This window comes from Rhipicephalus microplus, chromosome 3 (assembly GCF_043290135.1).
Source record: "Rhipicephalus microplus isolate Deutch F79 chromosome 3, USDA_Rmic, whole genome shotgun sequence".
In the NCBI taxonomy this organism is placed as follows: Eukaryota; Metazoa; Arthropoda; class Arachnida; order Ixodida; family Ixodidae; genus Rhipicephalus; species Rhipicephalus microplus.
In genome coordinates, this window is record NC_134702.1 from 117579119 (window position 1) to 117598754 (window position 19636).

General features: G+C 43.9%; 1 protein-coding gene across 1 annotated transcript in view; it reads right to left on the bottom strand.

The window, feature by feature from the left end:
• LOC142802918 (uncharacterized) overlaps positions 1–14344 on the bottom strand; it is a 33040-nt gene extending 18696 nt beyond the window's left edge. The window contains exons 1-4 of the mRNA XM_075888002.1: positions 14278–14344; positions 9714–9911; positions 7421–7714; positions 5071–5208 (exon numbers count right to left, since the gene is read on the bottom strand). Of these exons, the coding sequence (XP_075744117.1) occupies positions 5071–5208; positions 7421–7714; positions 9714–9896 (615 nt within the window). The 5' untranslated portion in view covers positions 9897–9911; positions 14278–14344. The remainder of the gene's footprint in view (positions 1–5070; positions 5209–7420; positions 7715–9713; positions 9912–14277) is intronic.
• Positions 14345–19636: the final 5292 nt, after the last annotated feature.

A 19636-nucleotide genomic window follows, 5' to 3' on the forward strand; every position in this document is an offset into this window, starting at 1 on the left:
CTGCCAAAACTTGCAACGCTACGCGCCGCGGAAATGGGTGAAATTTTAAGATGAAAGCTGCTCCCCTTCCCCTCTGCAGGCACACGCGTAGAGAATAAGGGCATGACGTGGGCGTAGGAATAGCCCTACGTACACGGCAATACAAGGACGTTGGTCCTCTATGTGGACGACTCTGCTCTGACGTTGTCAAAAGTATACCACGTGACATGGCAAAATCTTTTTAACGCAACGTGCGTACTTTATGAATTCGTTGCTTTCTCTCACTCACCAGGCCCCATAGCGAATTTTATACTCGGCTCACCAGGCCCCATAGCGAATTTTATACTCGGCGACAGCTTTTCTTGACATTGGAGCGAAGGCTATGGAGGCGAGGCCTCCGCACATTTGTGTTACTATGCAAGTAGTCCGGCAGCTTGCAGCCGATTTCGGTTCCAGTTTCGGTTTTCGCTTGCTCGCTGCGCTAGTGTGTTTAGCGAAATGTATGCATGCAAAATGGGAACGTCAGAGTTAAACTTTGATGAGAGTGCATACGTGCAGCTAGTTACTGTGCTGTTTATATACTGGTACATATAAAATTTTCTGTTGTTCAGAACGTTTTCCCAGCATTGTATTCAGCCTTTATAATAGTGAAGTTTAGGTTCCGTGTTCAGCCCAGTATATACGGGTACGCGCTACACGTGATGGAATGTTAACGTTTATGGTATTGATCCCTGGTACAGGCAAAATGGAAGGCCGGTTGCGGCACGATCCGGCCACGGGCCTGTCTTGTTTCAGTTTTGCTGTATTCGGTTTACGCCCTCAAAGGCTGTGTGCAATGATCGGCGCAGACTGCGCCTCAGTGTTCGAGAAGCCTCACAATTGTTGTAGATCGTTGTTAAGATTGCGTGCAAGACGCGAACAGTGAAGCTTATTTCAGAGCTTGCGCGGCCACCAGTGATAAGGCTGGAAAGTTCGATGCGTGACGTATAAAAGACGGCGCGTCCCAACGATGAGCAGCTTTTCCACGGCCGATGCTGTGCTCGCCGCTGCAAGAGCAAGCAGCAGACGCAGCCGGCGTGCGGAAAACGTGGTGCCGTCCAAGAAATAAAAAAGAAAAAAAACTAGGGCGCACGATAACTTCTTTTTAATGAACAGCGTCCCATACTTGTTCTATCCTTATAATGATTGATTGATTTGTGGGGTTTAACGTCCCAAAACCACCATTTGATTATGAGAGACGCCGTAGTGGAGGGCTCCGGAAATTTTGACCACCTGGGGTTCTTTAACGTGCACCCAAATCTGAGTACACGGGCCTACAACATTTCCGCCTCCATCGGAAATGCAGCCGCCGCAGCCGGGAATCGAACCCGCGACCTGCGGGTCAGCAGCCGAGTACCTTAGCCACTAGACCACCGCGGCGGGGCATATCCTTATAATGAAGAAAGTTTTATTTATTCGGGCTAAGTAGCTATTAGAATCAGAAAATAAAATAGGTACTAATTCCTGGCGCGCGCGCATGCAGGCGGTTCGGCTCTATAGCTTCCACAGTGCTGTGAAGAAAAGCTGTCGCCGAGTATAGTTATACAGTTGAAGTTGTAGGGTGACGGATGAGGAACGTTTTGCCGCAAAAATTTTTCGAATCCGTTCATTACGAGCGTATAAAACAGGTTTTTTGAAGCGGCGCGAAACGAGGGTGAGAGGAGGTGATCTCGAAATCCTTGCCGCTCCTCCGCGTAGCTTTCGCAAGCCAAATTTCTTCCCCACACTCTCCGGCATACGACCAAAAGGTGACGTGCGCATGACGTGCCTGAACAAGCCTAGCACCCGTGCACGCGAGCGGCGTTGCTTTGTTGACCAGCGTTATATTGTGGTCTTCTGCTGGTTTCTGTGGGATTGTTTGGAAACGCTGGCTTAGGCGCGGTAGAGTAGATGAGTACAATGAGTGAGCGAACGCGTAGGAGCGTTCCACGGTGGTCGTTTGCTGAGTACGCTGACCGTGAAACCCGAACGGATGCGAAACGTTGGCACGCGCACACGTCTCGTAGCATTTCGAGGGAAAAAATGTAAGGAAAACGCGCACAATTGTTTATTGCGTTTTATTATTTATTTCAACTTTTTATTCATCTCTTAAACCAACAAGTACATGATTGATATGTGGGGTTTAACGTCCCAAAACCACTATATGATTCTGAGAGACGCCGTAGTGGAGGGCTCCGGAAATTTAGACCACCTGGGGTTCTTTAACGTGCACATAAATCTGAGCACACGGGCCTACAACATTCCCGCCTCCATCGGAAATGCAGCCACCGCAGCCGGGATTCGAACCCGCGCCCTGCGGGTCAGCAGCCGAGTGCCTTAGCCACTAGACCACCGCGGCGGGGCAACCAACAAGTACACAAACTACGCATGTTGTTTGATAATTTTTGCCATGTGATGTGGTATACTGTTGATAACGCCAGAGCAGACTCGTCTAGGTAGAGGACCAACGCCCCTGCATTGCCGTGTACGTAGGGCCATTCGTACGCCTACGTCATGCCCTCATTCTCTACGCGAGCGCCGGCAAAGCGGGGTGGGGTGGGGGATCAGCTTTCGTCTTGAAATTTGACCCATTTCCGCAGCACGTAGCGTTGCAAATTTTGGCAGACGTGATCATGAACGCCTCGTCTACGCATTGCGCTTCTCAGCTAAAAATGGTTAAACCTGCTGAGTAGCCCTTTAAGAGATGAATAAAACTTGAAATAAGTAATGAGACGCAATAAAAAACTGTGCGCGTTTTTCTTACATTTTTTTCCCGTGAAATACTACGAGATGCGAAGCTAATGTGCCAGCGTTTCGCATGGGTTCGTGTCCCCGTGGTCAGCGCATTGAGCGACGACCGCCGTGGAACGCTTTACGCGTTCGCGCACTCACTGTGCTCATCTACTCTACCGCGTTTTCCAAACAATCCCGCCGAGACAGGCAGAAGACCTCAAAATAACCATGGTCAACAAAGCGACGCCGTTGCGCTCACGGGGGCTGGGCTCGTTCGGGCACGTCATGCACACGTCACCTCTTGGTCGGATGCCGGAGAGGGTGGGGAAGAGGTTTGGCTTGCGAAGGCTACGCGGAGGAGCGGCAAGGGTTTCGAGCTCACCTCCTCTCACCCTCGTTTCGCGACGCTTCAAAAAACCTGTCTTTCCGCTCGTAATGAACCGATTCGAAAAAAACCCTTTGTGGCAAAACGTCGCTCATCGGACACCCAACAACTTCCCCTGCCTAACTAAAATTCGGTATGAGGTCTGGTGTGTGACCTTTAAGACATGCGGTGATGAAGGTAATGTCACAGAATTATGAAATTTGTTCCGACTCCAGCATTGGAGTCTCGTTCGCAATGACAAAAATTGTATATTAGGCTCTTCTCAAGTTCGTGATATTAGGTTTTGTAAGCATCGCGCATGCCCGCTGAGGAGGGTTCTGACTACACCATTTGCTGGTATTTGAAACAATGCTTTCGTGAGAGAACCGAAACGTCGTTGAAAATTTTGTTGCTTTCAAGAAGATCGGCCTATTTTGTTTACGGACGTTTGCTATTAGTGGGGCAGAAGGAGAATGGTGTATAATGAGTACAGGAATAATTTTATTTCTAGGCTCTGCAAACACTTGGAATAAGGCCCAAGTTTCCTGAGCTCCTTCACTGTATACAGGAGGTAAACAAAAGGCTACGAAGATGACGCCGCTTTCCTGACGTCTGAACAATGAGGAATTTTCATCAACAATTTAGGAGTACAGTGAACTTGGGTCGATAATACTGGTTCGTAAGCTCACCACATGACAACAAGGAGGAATAAAGCTAAGGTTCACAAACGATGAGCATTGTCATTGGTATCTCTTAGCTTATTTTCTCATTCTTTTCACTGTGTAACATAATAACTTGAGGCAGGATATGCCAGACTCGCAGGTAAATGTTTTGTAATAGAAAAAAAGCCACAGTTTTATGGCAAGGACAAAGAAAAATAATGCAATAGCAACAAATTAGAATTTCAAGCTAAGAAAAGCAAGCAGATCGAAACATTCAGCACATTGCACAAGCACAAAAGGTGAATGAAAAGAAAGCATAAGACGAAAGCTAACAAGGTTCACAGCTCCACACTAACTGCCTGCTCAAGCACTAAAAGTGCACGAAACATACGCACAGATGTATCATAAAACACCGAGCATGTATCCGCTTCTTTTTTCGAGAGATCTCAAATAGGCGGAATGACTCAGCACTCTTCCCCTTTCTTTCCGAAGTCTCCAAAACCCATACCGGCAAGATGATATATGCTTCGTATCCCAGGCTTGCCCCCGTAATCCGGAACATTCCTTCACTCAATGCTTCACCTTCTCTTGAGAAAGCCGATGGGAGCGCCGTCGCTAGGCATGGCAAGTCACTGTATATCAGTGATAATCTGCTGTGATTCTTGAGTAGCGCAGCGTCATTTTGAGCCGAGCTGTGGTGCAGTGCTCAACTCTGTCAAGTAAAGGATGAAACTCGAGTCGAGGAACATTTGTGAATACGACGGTTAGGCAGCCTTTTCTGCAGAAGTGGGGATTCAATCATTCCCCGGGTGTGGTGTATCTTGTGCACTCGGTGGCTCAGAGAATGATGCGGCGCACGCCACACTCTCCGGTGTCAGTGACGTACCGACAGAAGACCGCAGATCTCCAGACTGAGTGCTTGAACCGAACGTTTGCGTGCGGCTCTGAGGAGCCGTTTCAAGAGTTTGCAGGGACGAGGGGAAGTGAAAAAAATAATGCATGAAGCTGTGCATTAAAAATACTTGAAGAAGATTTCAGAGCACATGACCTCACTGTGCAGCCAGAGCTGCAATCGCGTACCCGTAGCAGCTGGCGCATGCGCAGATGCCTGAGGGGCGTAGTTGTGAACCACGCTTTCTGCTACGACGGTGCAGTTTATTCTGTGTTTATGGACACAAGAATCTTCACTTAGAGTGACCACCCAACATTTTTTTAAACTTGTGTTACTACACCTTCAAGTTATATAAGATTTTGTCGTACACTAATGAAAAGCATTTTTAGTATGAAGGAACATACATGAAGAGATACACTCACCTCTGACCTGTTGCTTTTCAAAAAATATAGGCAGGCCTGGTACAGTCCGGCTGCTTTTTCCCACGAACGCTGATTAGAACGTGGTACTTTTGTTTCAGTAAGCCATTTAACGCTTTGCTGTTCTATGTTAATAGCAACCTGTAAAGTAAACAATAAACATTATAAACGCTATCAGAGATGAACTGTGAGTGCATATATCTTTGTCTCATTCTCTTCTAGCCTTGAACGTCTATACTGTCACAACCTGCCTTATGGCTTGCAGCAGAACAACAGAACAGCGGTCATCGTTGATGTGGTATGCGGAAGATGTCGCGAGTGACATGTAAGTTGTTTTGCAGATGGAAGGCCTGCAACGAAACTTTTGAGCTGGATGACAACTATGGCGCAAACGGAGGACCAGGCATAGCGCACCCTCACGCGCCGGCAATCTGCTTGTTATGGCAATGAACACACCAACGTGTATAGCACAATATTTTGCCAAGCAATATACAAATATCTACCCACTTCTAAATGCATTGCAGTATCTGTGCAAACTTTGACTTTTATAAAACAGACCCGGCGTGACAAAGGTAGTCCACTACTGACCCGTAGCTCCCGAGATCGAATCCTGGCTGTAGCGGCTGGATTTTTGATGGAGGCGAAAATGCTGTAGGCCCGTGAACACATATTTGAGTGCATGCTAAAGAACATCAGGTGGTCAAAATTTCCGCATCCCTCCACTAGAGCATCGTTCTATCACATGCTGCTTTTGGGGCGTTTAGGGGCTTTGAAACGCTTTTTCAACTAACCATGAAATGGATCCACTAAAAGGAATAATTGCCTCGCCAATTCAATGCCACAAAAGTTTTAAGAATCCGTCCAGTAGGAGCAAAGTCACAAAGAACTGTAGCACGCAGCCATCGCATTCTCTTTTTTCTCATCCCAGTGAAATCACTGAAGGCTATGTAGGAAAAGGTGGCAGGGGGAAAATGTAAAAAATACGTCACGCACGCCTCGTTAACTAGAGCCCTTTTTCTTTTGTTTTCTTCGAATACACGGCTTTTCCGCATGATCTTCTGCGCATGCGCGGACAAGTCGCGGCCTCCCGCGGCGATCCCTGTAACGACAGAGCACGCCATGCTCAAATCAGCCAATGGTTGATATATAGCCTTCTACGCACAATTTTTGAGTGTTTTGCATCAATTCTCGAGAGAAAGCAACTTTTAGCTGACTCATAGTTTATTTTGGAATCTAGGCCACATGCTGTACTATAATATTTGGCTCTCGTGTTCTCGGAAGCATCTACTACTGATCTGCAGCGTTTTCTGACCATGCTCAAAACGTGTTGCATGGCCTCTTTACACAAAACATATCAATCAAATTTGTAAAATAGCATCTTTTTTCTTTGAATTGAGTGCACGAACAATTTTAAATGGCAGTTCATTCATGTGTTACTGATATGGACACCTCTCAAAATCTATGAAACTTTCGGCAACTGGTCTCGAACTGGGCAGTTGTGGCACATTAGTAGAAAAACCGACAGTCCGGATCAAAGAGGCCTATTTGAGAACGAAGCGGCTAAAGACAAGCATTTCATTGTGTTATTGGAAATTTTATTCTATAACGCCGAAAAAATTGCTGCTAGGCATGACTTTCCACGCTTGTATACACAGCATCTTTAGACATGGTGTCAAACTGCCTGACTATATTGCTGGCTCAACGCCCTTGTGCGTATTAAGCACATATTTGAAATGGCGACACGATCAATAAATTTCACAGCAATAGCGGACACGTCTTGACAAGAATGAGACTCGCCGCAATGAGGACGTGTTAGGCTTCACTACGGGTCTTTAACATGATGCAAACCAACGGTTGAATTCACATCTCCTCGTATTAGGCTGAATAAACAGCATTCTTTTCGCAACTAGTATTGCTCAAGCTTTGCTTTGTCTGTACCTTCACTCGCTATTCTGGACGACCGACATTTTGAATAATATTTTCTTCAAATAAATTCCTCCATACTTACGGTACATGATTATTATTATCTCAAGTTTTACGTGCCAAAATAACGGTTAAATGCCGGTATAAAATGCTTTTGTAGTGGCCTTCGTAACCACCTAATAATTGGTAATCATTAAATTAGACTAATATCGCACAATATACGAACCTGCAGCGTTTGACCGTTATCAATATGTGAATGCTCTGGTTTAGATCAAACCCGTGGTTTTCGGGTCAGCAGCCCAGCCCCGCAACTATACTGCACCTTCGAGGCAGTGTAGATGCAGGAATAGTTTACAATATCTTTCTTCAATTTACCGAAGGTGTAATTCGGCATATAACACCATGTCTTAAGGGAAGAAAAAGAGCGTACTTGATTCATCGTGCTGTATCCCCTGTGGGTTCCACAAACGTAACTGTAGAAATCCTTGCATGGGTTTTTTGTTGGGTCAAGTTTTGACCGAATCCATTGAGCGGCAAAGCGGCAACGGCTGCTTGTGCATACGCCAGGGCTGTAGCTTGGCCGCTGTGGTAGATAATGTGAAGGACTTAAAGGCAGACGACCTGCACAAGCAGGTGTAGTACGAGGTCCAGGCTTGGGTGAAATCAGGCGCGGCTTGTTCGGCACAGGAACACTGGCAACCTGGAACCCAGGCAATGTGTCTGCCTAGCAGGTAAGTAAAAGGTAATGTTACTGCTGGTTATGCTCGACACCTAACCACCATTTGTATAAAACAATGCTTTTTTAAATGCTGAATGCTAAACTTTGGACATGTGCAAGGGTCAGTAATTTGTGTATCCGCTTTCCGATACAATTAGAAGAATCAGCACGTCCAAATAATTTCTTAAAAATGCTGTCAAGGGTATGTCTTTTCCATTGTTTTATGTTCACAATTAAAATGTACTTCATAAGACACTAAAATGTAATTCGCAGAATTGGCAAGAAGCATTCATTGTAGTTTAGGCACTTTGGTCACTTGGACGTGGTCGACTCCGCACTTCGAATGGATATATATATATATATATATATATATATATATATATATATATATATATATATATATATATATATATATATATATATATATATATATATACATATTTATATTTATTTTTTTATATATATACATATATATATATATGTATATATATATATGTATATATATATACATATATCTAGCTTTCTTCGTCACTATACTAACAAGCCGTACTACAAATGTTGCGTGCTAATAAGTCTTCATTGGGAAGCACCGCGTAATTTGACCAGTAAAGTAGCGCGAGTTGATTGTGACAGCTACGCAAACCACACGCACCAAAACGCGCAATTCTTCTGAATTCACTTGAGCGAGATTGCAGTCAAGCATTACGGAGCTGTACGGTACCATGTCTCTCTTCGAGGGTATAAATGTTGTGTAAAGAACCAAACTTTTGTAATAGAAGAGCCGTTCCTCCACAGACACCACTAGTGTCTGGTCAAGGTGATGACCTGACACCAGTGGAGATTGTCACGTAGGTAGTGAGCATCTCTGGGGCCCTTTTTGCGTAACAATTTCTTCGCGTGACACTGACGCAGATTGTTTGCTTTCCCAGCGACGCAAACGGGAGACGTCGTCTAGTGGTGAGCAGGCACTTCATGTGAGTACAGCCATTTTAGGTTTCATGTATCATGTAGAATTTTGAAAATCTGAAGTGCATAAAAAAGCATCTGGATTGAATTTTACAGTAGTAATGGTCTTGATCGGTGAAGGGTGGCTATGAAATATCTGAAAACTAGCAACCTATTTTCTAAGCGCAAAGGCTAATTATTAGACGGCTGCGTATGCAATGCTAAACGACACACATGCTTTGAAATGGTGTGCGAAACAATTAGCAAAAGCCTTCTCATAAGCACTTCTTAAAATTCTAATAGGCGCAAGGAAGGTACAATGAAATCGCAGGACCTCATTTTTGTGCACTTCGCTTATAAGTAAAGAAACATAAAACGTGAACAATGAAATAATATATCCTGTGAACTGTACTCTATTTCATAGTTTTCGCGTTAACTGAATGATATCGCATCATAAATATTCAGTTATGTGGCTTTTCAACATACCCAATAACTTTTTTTTGCCACGACTTCAGAGATTACAACTTTGCCACGGATCCAACACACCTAATTTCTTATATGAACTAAAGCACATGCATTTGACTTCGATCGCCAAAAGCAAAGAAAAAAGAATACACGAGAGAGAACGAATGAGTGTATCATCAAAGCACGCCTTGTTGCACATCTATGGCACAAACAGGGAAAGTTCCAAAGCATCTATTTTGGCGTAAAAAATTTATATCCAGATTATCACCACGTCACAAACACGCCGACTACATTTTCCCGTCAAATTGCGTTTAGGCGTTCGTAATATCTTTGGAGACCCCTTAGAGAATTCATCACGGTAACACCAATTAAGTGAGGTGTAGTGCTCAATAGATGAAACAGTGCGTGACAATGTACCACGAGACGGCTTACATTACCCGATCGGCTGCTTTATTAATGTAAACACAGTGCATTACAACTGTTCCGTACTTACCATATCAGAGGTAAACATCAACATACCACAAGACACTTTACAGTATTCAATTGGATACTTTAGAAATGTAAACACAGCGCATTACAGTGGCCCAGTACTCACCGTTTCGGTGGTAACTTCTTTGGTCTTTGTGGAAATCATGAGTATAGCAAAGAACAAGCAGCACAGCACCGCTGGCAGAACAACGATGAGGCACAAGACAGACAGTTTGCCACAACTAATATCTCGTCCGCAGCGCTCCTTTTCGTAAGTATCGGCGTACAGAAATCGGCCACTGCCTCCCATGTTTATCCTGAGATCCTGGGTTACAGAGTATATGCTTTTAAGAGAATTGGTCGAAATCGTATACCTATTTCACGCGACTATGAAATAAAAACAATGCGAAAGAGCGTACACACTAAGCAACTCAATTCAATGTAAAAAATAATCCCCAAAAACGATAAAATATACATACCCAAATGTTTGTTGAAACCCTACATCTACCATGTATGACTGCAGATATCTTGTATTTGTGCTTGCGAGAAAGTACCATCAATCTTCCTTTGGTCAACACGGTGATAGGTATGCTATTGAGTATATTTTTGGGGATACAGATATATGTAATTAAATGAGTTCTTAGTGAAATTTTCTTTTTGAACCACATCAAAACACTGAATTACAATCACTATGGAGTCCTCACGATGCAGGATGTGTAGTCACCAGTTCAATACGCACTGTTGTCTGATAGCTATTCGCAAAGGTAACTAACGTTCTTGTATATAGCTTAAATCACAATATGAATCGATTGATGGACGGTGGAGGAGTTCTCTATTTTGGAGATGCATCATTATGTGCGCTTCCAGGAATTCGTTTCAAGAGATATATAATCTTACTGATAATCAAATAACTATGTTTTTCAGAGTACCATCTCAACTGGTCCAATTTTTCCTTCTTCTTCCACCAAAAGCTAAATTCTTCGACGACCACACAAGGAAAAACCCAGGCTTCATCAGTTCCCACATTTGTAGCTTTACACAAGCCAGATTCATATAATATGGAGAATTCACGCTCTTGGAGTTACCTTAAGCAGGACTCGAAAGTATATCGTGGGAGAACGTACCAAGCTGAATTAAAACAACAAAAGTGATATTGCAATCTGTTCAAGAATTATTTGTTGCGATATCTTTGTGAGTCTCTGCGTCTCTGTGGGTGAGCGCGTTAATAATGTCAGGTGTTAGGTTCACAACACCGTACTCGTAAGAGGAAACTTCGAGGACGTCAAAGAGAAGCGAACATTGTCTTTAAGTTTACAGGCATATGAGGATTTTTTTTACTCACCAGTACGTGCACGGAAATGCTAAGGAAATCGTAAAGTGTGAATTCCAAGAGCCGTTGATGTACTTGTTAGGACCTAAAATTGCGCTACATATGTGTAGTTGCAAGCAATCGCGAGGCTTCTCCAACTCATACACGATAAACACGCAAATACAGTGCTACAAGCTAGCATCTGATCACGTTAATAATGTAATACTTTGCAGATTAACCTATAGCATCAATTTGTTCTTGAAAAATACCAGCTCTCGAATATAATGGCTTCTCTGAAACACTCTGGCGCACAAACACCGGCTATAGTCAATGTGGGTCAGCAATAACTTTTAGTCGCACTCGCTCGCTGGATTTTGTACCGACCAATTGTGCCCCCGGGATCTCCGACGACAGAGCAGCTCTGGTCGACTGGCTCGCTCTACGCCATCTCTTGACGCTGACAAAAGCTGTCGCGGAGTGGTACCCTGTTCTCGGACTCCTGCGACCATGCCCATCTTTCCTATCTTCTCCTTACTTCCGTATGTGGCTGTCCCTGCGCCTCACTCTCTTCCTGCTCCTCTCTCTATCTCGATACCTTTTAATTTTTGCTATCGTTTTAATTCCTATTTACCCCCATTCCTCGTGAACTACTGTCTAAGTGTCATTCCCCTGAAAGACAGTTACGGGGCTCACTTTTATCTTGTTTGCATTTAGGATTGACTCCCCCTTCCCCCATTTTAGTCGCCATTGAAAAATTTAGAATACTCATCTTCAATGAAACAATCGATATGACCTCAAACTTATGGTGTACTTCTCAAGTGACAGCTTTGTTGCGTTGCAGACTACCATCATCACCACCTGCTAGAAGTGTGGCCCACCCGGTTTCTCGCGCTCGCGTTACAAGCAAACTTGTGTTTGCCTGATTTCATACTGACGTGAAATAAACGATGCGCAGCGGCTGTTTCATTCCTTGAGTGATTATGCGCTTTCCCTACTGGCCACGCTTGATACCTAGAATCCACTTTTTTCGTGACTGGAACGTTCGAGTTCAATCCTGCTGTGCAACCGGTGTTACGTTCATGTGATATTCCTAGTTTTCCAACAGCCTCGGTGGTCGGCATAATGCCGTTGAGTTTTGTTGGTATTTGATACCCCAGCGAAAAATCTGCTGGAGACTTGCGCTCCTTCACTAGCAGGCTGGGGTAATGGAACAGAGGTGTTTATATGCTGGTTTGTGCCACATGTCTGTTTTTCTCCAATGCTTCCTTGAACGTTCTTACGGCTCGCTCCGCTAAACCAATTGATTGGCCATGATAGGGAGCTGCAGTATTGTGTTTCAATTGGTTCTTAGCTAGAAAATTGTGGAACGCGAATTGAGGTCCATTATTTGTCACAAGAGTACGAGGTAGATCGAGCATTGCAAAACTAGCCCTGAGGGCCTCCACTGTCACCTCCGCTGTCGCACAATTCAATGCAACAGCTTCTATTCACTTCGTTTCGGAATCCATAAATACGAATGTTATGTGACGTTCAATAGGAGCTGCACAGTCAGCGTACAACCGACCCCATTTTCCTCCCGTCGTGGGCTATGGTACATGTGTTTGCGCTGGAGGCATCGCCACAGCTTGTACAAAAGCAGTACACCTACGCACCACTCGCTCAATTTCACCGTCTACACTCGGAAACTAAACCAGAGATCTTGCAATGTTCTTCGTGGTCGCTATGTCTGGGTGCGTTTCATGAAGCAAGTTCAATGGGCTTCAGTTTAGAGCCGTGGAAAGCACGATGCGGTGTCGCCAGTAAACTATGTCTTGGTAGTAAGTGAGCTCCGCCTTCTTGCTGAAGTACGGCTGAAAACAGTTTTGCTTTTCTGAAAAAACTTCGGCCAGCCTTTCTTTATCCAGAATTTCACTTGCTGCAGCAAATGATTCGTTTCTACAAAGTACCATATCTCTGAAACTAATCGCTTCATTTTGCTTACATTCCGTGTACAGGAATGCACGGCGGATTTTCCCTGCTTGTATCGTGTAGTTTGTCCGGTAATGTCAAGCTACTTGAAGCATGCGCATTTGAATTTTCTGTTCTTCAGTGGTAGTCCAATGTATATTTGTAATTGTTCAAGAGAAGAGCCCATCTTTTCCTTGGCTAAACAAACTGGCCAGGGGTTTATGGTTGGTCACCGAAACAAAGTGATTCCCATTTAAGTATTCCTTGAATCGCGTCACGCCGAATTCAAGGGCCAATCCGTTCTTTTAGATGCGGAGCATCTTATACTCGCGCCTTGTAGTGCGCCGTCCGCGTCGTCCGCGCCGTCCACACCGCTTCTCGAACATTCGACAGCTGACGCGCGCATGCGCCGTCGCGCCGTCGCCCACTCTTCCACCATCTGTGCATCCCTTCCTCCTCTACACACCGCGCGCGCTTCACTCCTCCACCATCTGTGCACCCTTCCTCCTCTACACACCGCGTTCGACATCTACAATTCTCCTGATTCTCCAGTGGACGCGCATGTGGCGTCGCGCTTCGAGAACATTCAACAGCTGACAGTGCATGCGCCGTCGTGCTGTATATATACTCAAGGTCGGCGCTCGCTCGCTCAGTTGCCGCTCGTCGGTTGGTTTGTACGGCGCGTCGACGTCCAAGGTCGCGGTGAAATGAATTCCAACGAATCCACAAACACAATGATCGACGTCCCTTCGACCAGCGCCGCCCTTTCGCATACGTGTGTACGTGTTCACTCATTTAACACCCCCTCCTACAACCACGTTAACCAATTTAGCCATCGACCCAAGTAAGTCACAATTTAACACCCCATTTCACAACCACGTTAACCAATTTAGCCATCGACCCAAGTAAGTCGCACTTTAACACCCCGTTAACCAATTATATGGTCCGCATCCTCCTCAGTGTTCCCTCGAGGGAAGCTGCGGGCAATTTCTAACTCGAAGTAGTTTTGTACCGCTTTAGGCAGAGTTCCGCAGCAAAATCGACTTGAATAGTCTGTGCCATTGATGCAGTGAGACAGTAGTGCCCCCCCCCCCCCTTTTCAAGTAAAGCGTCATATTCCAACTGCAAAGGTTCGTTAAGGTGAAAGAGTGGCAAAAACTTGGTCGCTTACATGGCCTTTTCAATGATTCGAACCGCTTCCTTGTGTACCTGTTGCCATTTAAACGTCACTACTCTTTCAACGCACGATACTCATTCAACGAAATAGCTGTGGCACGTCGTTTATTCTACATCAGCTGTTTGGTTGAGTGAGTTCCGTGCGCTGTAACACGTATTTGAAAAAAGAAGACGTTATACAAGTCGGCATTTTCTACGAGGCTCTTTTTTAGGTTACCCAACGCTCTCAGTAAAGTGCCGTAAACTAGTATCTTCTCACCGTGCTTTGACCCTGCAGTGGCGAAGCAGAACCGGAAGCCTTGTGACGACTGCGAGCACGACGAACTGCTTCACGAGCGGTGTTTTTGTTTTGTTTTCCTTGGATGATGGCTCATACCCACTCAGGGGGATTGGCCAAGAAAGTGTAGTGCAGTTTTTCTGTGATCATTTTAACTATGTGTAATGAATTGGTATTATAATAAGACTAATGTAAAAAAAACAACATAAACAGAGAAAACGAAAAAAAAATCAAGTTGAGCAATTTTGAGACTTGAGGTGTTATGATTACCACTCAGCTGCGTTTACTTCACTCTGCCCTGGGGAGTAATAAATAATTTTTTGATTAAAGATCACAAAGGTATACGCTTGGTTGTCTGAATATAATCGCAAACGGCATTGAAAGCATCTCTGTGGCAATGTCCCAAAACTGAGGCATCAAAGCTTAGCGCTGTTTCCGCCGTCAATCTAACGCCTATTTTCAGAAATGGCATAACTAGTAACCTTTTTCTAAGTATATCGTAGCGGCGACAATACAAAAAATAATGATCTAGTGATTCCATTTCTCCGCAGAATGCGCAGAGGGGTGATGTTGTCTGACCAGCTCTGTGTAGATACAGGTTTAGGGGGGGGGGGGGACACGACATCGAAATTTAGTAATTAAGACTTCTAGCTTTCTGGACTGACTCCAGTGGGGTTGCCATGGAAACATGAGGTGGCTATAGTCTGTCCATGTAGTTACTTTTTCTATCATCAGTGGAGATTGCTGATTTTCGATATCTTACTGCCGTGATATATTCAACATCTGGCAGTATGGACAAAACTGGCCCATCAAGTGCGGCTCGTGCTAAGGAATCGGCCAATTCGTTTAATCCTAATCCACAGTGTCCCGGAACCCATAGTAACCTCAGGAGTGTCAACTGCGGGGGTACTAATGTTTTGAACGTGCTTAGAATTCGAGAGTTCTCTGAAGCTGTCAGAGCTGCACAAACTGAAAGAGAATCCGTCATTATGACTGCGTTGTTTTGATTTGATGGAAGTTTTCGAGGAGCTAAAATAATCGCCAAGAGCTCCGCTTCAAAAACTGGAGTAAAATCAGGCAGTCTCACTGAAAAGGACCAGTCAAGCGAATCAGAGGTAATGCCTACACCTGCCTTTTGATTATTTACAGAAGCATCTGTGGCTATTATATTTTTAGTTTCTGCATGTTCCAAGTAATCTAATAATATGTTATTTAAAAATTTGAGAGATTGTAATTTGGCGTTTTGGGGGAATATATCATCATATTCAATAGTAACATGACAATTCGAGCCATTAGTCTCAATTACATTTCTAATGTTCACATTTATACTTTGTAGATTCTTTTGTACAAACATTATCTGAGGTGTGTGAAACCGTGGCCAATGAGCAAGAAAGAAGGCGTCTGGGTTTGCGATAAAAGCATATTGAGATCTTCTTGCCGGTAAGCTCTAAAGCTTTAAAAACGCTTGTACGGACAAAATTCGAAATCGACAAAGTAGTGTAGGCAGGCGCGCTTCCTGGTACAGTACGTTGATACCCACAAATCTAGAGAGTCCCAGACACATTCGCAGTGCTTCTCGCTCCAAGACAACTAGAGGTTTCGTTTTATAAGCAGGCCCGCCCGAGAATAATATGCAGCCGGATTCCATGATGGGGCGCATATAAATCTTGTACAACGTTATCAAGGTGTGCCTCCGTAAGCCATATTTCCGGTTACTTAGCTTGTGTAGTAAGCCTGAAGCCCGCTGTGCTTTGGTAGTTATATACTCTATGTGTGGACTCCAGTTAAGTTTGTCATTATAAATGATTCCCAAAGATTTTATAGAGTCTACTTGCTGGATGGGTTCCTGTTTATATAAAATTGAAATTGAAATTGGTTCTGCAAGCGGAAACGCCATGAGCGCACTTTTGTTGATATTTAACGATAACGAAATCGACTGCAACCAAATTTCTAACATGTTAATATATCTTTGTAATTTAAGTTGTAGTGAGTAATTACCACAGTCAGCAGCAAAGAGTGCGATGTCATCAGCAAAAGAGTAGACAGTAACTTTTTGATCTGTTGGAACTGTGCTCATTAAAGCATTAAATAATATTACAGATAAGACTGCTCCTTGGGGAACTCCGCGCGTTTGTTTAAATCTAGATGAGGAGCATCCATTTTTGACGCAGTAGAATTCTCTTGATTTTAAGAATTCTGCCACCCACTCAATAAAATATTGTGGGAAGTTCAATCTCTCTAGCGTATTTAACAATATGAAGTACTCCACACTGTCATACGCCTTGGCTATGTCAAGCGTTACTAAAGCAGCGTATTGCCTTCTTTTACGCGCGAGCTGTATTCGGCTCTCTAAATCAGCATGGGCACACCAAATAGAGAAATCACTACGAAAGCCGATTTGGTTCGGTTTTAATACTAAATTGTCTGCCATCCAGATACTTACTCGGCTATGTAGGACCCTCTCTACTAGTTTGACCATGTTAGATGTTAGAGAGATTGGTCTGGTATTATCGACTGTTAATCCTACACCCGGATTTTTTAGTATAGGAATCACCTTTGCTATCCTCCAGTCCTGCGGTACCCATGAGTTTTTTAAGGAGTAGTTAATAACATTGGCGACGTCTCGAGGCGATAAATTGAACAGAATTTTAATCATGGGTACTGTGATTCCATCTGGGCCAGGAGATGCACAGGGTAAATGTTTAATCACGTTGGATACTTCAGTCTGTGTCACTTCTTCAAAGTCAGATTTTGTCGTAGACTTGTGCCAGTTGTTTGGCACTACTGAAGTGAATCTGCTTTCCAGACCTTTACCGATTGCCTCTAAGGTAGTGGTCATTTCTTGTGCCGACAGAATATCACAAGCTACATTGACTGGTGATGGCAAGATTTTCCGAGCTCTCATATATCGGAACAGTGCTTTCATATGTTTAGGCTTCGACAGGTATTCATAATGTCTTCTGTCATATTCTTGTTTAGCTTGAGCTACCGTTCTTTTAAAGCCCGCAGCAATGAATATATATTCGGCCCAGTTTTGGGGGGATTGATTATGTAAGAGCTGCTTCCAAGCTGCCTGACGTTGTCGGTGCTCTCTTGTACATTCATCATTCCACCAACGGCTATATATTCTTTTTGTGGATTCAACAGTAAATTCGGCTCTTTTGTAGGATCTTTTAATGACTGCGTTTATTTTCAGTGCTTTTTTATCATCGCTCTCTTCCGAGTGAAAAGCCAATGCTGACTTCAGATCATTCTTAAGTTTAGTGTAATTTACAAATACTCTTACATTTCAACAAGATGGAATCATCGGGCAAGAAATTTGAAAACTTATCGGTAAGTGGTCACTGTTGGTGCCACAGTCCAGCGCTTTCCAAGAAGTAGTAGTAATGGCTGAACTGACAAAACTTAAATCTAAGGCCGACCTGGAGTGATTACGAATAAATGTGGGGGTTCTGACGTTGAGGCACGTCAGGTCATTAGCGATTGTCCACTTCCACAAGCGTTTCCCACTCAGATCAGTTCTAAAACCCCAACTCGTGTGGTGGGAATTAAAGTCTCCAACTAAAACTTTGTCTTTGCACCACGATTTTGTAACTAGATCCAAACTTCGTGTGTCTTGAACTCCATCCTGATAATACATATTAACTAAAGTGAAAGGAGTGCAGTTGGGTAGTGTAATGTCTACTGCCAAAATTTCGCATTCTGGTGAGATATGTTTGCATGAGCATTTGACTTTCATACTAATTCTATTATTAATGAAGAGAGCTAGACCCCCACCTCTCGATGGACGGTCTAGTCGAAAAGATCGGAAGTCATTTAAATGGAACAAATTATGTACAGATAGCCATGTCTCTTGTAATGCTATAATATCAGGAGCGAATTTAGAAGTCAATTATACCAAATCCGTAGATGCAGAATGGATTGATCGGCAATTCCAATGGAGAATTTTAAGTGACCCTACGGTTTCGAAAGAGCTGCTTCCGCTATAGCTTTCTCTAGAATGCTTTCTTTCGAGAAATCCTTCTTTGAAAGGCTCTCCTTTTCTTTCAGATACTTTTTGTTCTTTGTTTGTTTCGGTGAGTTAGTTTTCCTTGACACAGGGGATCTAGATCGCTTCAGGGACCTAGGGTCCAAATCCATGTCATCTGAATCTATTGTATATGCAGCTTTGTCCTCACTTACACTCTGTATATCTGCTGCAGAGGATGCTGCAGACGGAGAATACAATGGTGCGGTTTCAAATTCCTCATTTTGGGTGTGGACGCCTATTGCAGAGGCTCCTGCGGGCGGATAATACGATGGCGCAGTTTCAGATTCACCGTCAGCTATTGGTCGTGAACTCTCAACATGTTCGGATACTAGGCCTGACTCTCCCGTTGTACCAAATATGCGAGTCACCTGGTTAGCCAAAATTTGAGATAGAGAATCGCAAAGGTTAGAAGTCAGTCGTTCCATGGCTTTTTCTAGAGCCTTTTCTATGGCCTCCGCTATATTCAGGGAAATCGACCCATTCATTTCCGAGAGATGTCGTGCTGCAACACTGGCATACCCCTGAGTTCTAGTCTGTATTTCCGCTATGGCTTCTCGTCGAGAACAGCGCCTACGCCCTATAATTTCAAGAATTTGCATTTCTCGAGCCTTTGCTGAGCAATCAGGATTATCTGCACAGTGTTGTTTGTTGCAGAGACAACATTTCTCTTCTTTAGCTTTGCAGTGAGCGGTGACTCAACAGTCTTCTTCTTTTTCTTCTTCTTCTTCTCTATTGAGAGTGGCGCATACCCACAATAGGAGATTGGCCAAGAATTGAGTGGTTTAAAAATTACTGTTCAGATTCGGAATAATGGAGGTTGATTGATTGATATGTGGGGTTTAACGTCCCAAAACCACCATATGATTATGAGAGACGCCGTAGTGGAGGGCTCCGGCAATTTCGACCACCTGGGGTTCTTTAACGTGCACCCAAATCTGAGCACACGGGCCTACAACATTTCCGCCTCCATCGGAAATGCAGCCGCCGCAGCCGCGATTCGAACCCGTGACTCGCGGGTCAGCAGCCGAGTACCTTAGCCATTAGACCACCACGGTGGGGCGGAATAATGGAGGTATAAGATAGAGATTACCGATAGCGTAGGAAAGTGTTGTGCTTAATGTAATGCATACAAATATTTACATAAACGAATTTATTCTTAGAACATAGCAATATTTTAATTTTATACGTATATAATTATGTTAACATGTTAGGATAATGGAACTGGTTAATTAGTCAACCTATTACTTTCATCAATATAGTCCCGGACGGCCGCGCATACTGTCGCACTAGAGAAACAAGAAATGGAAGCTC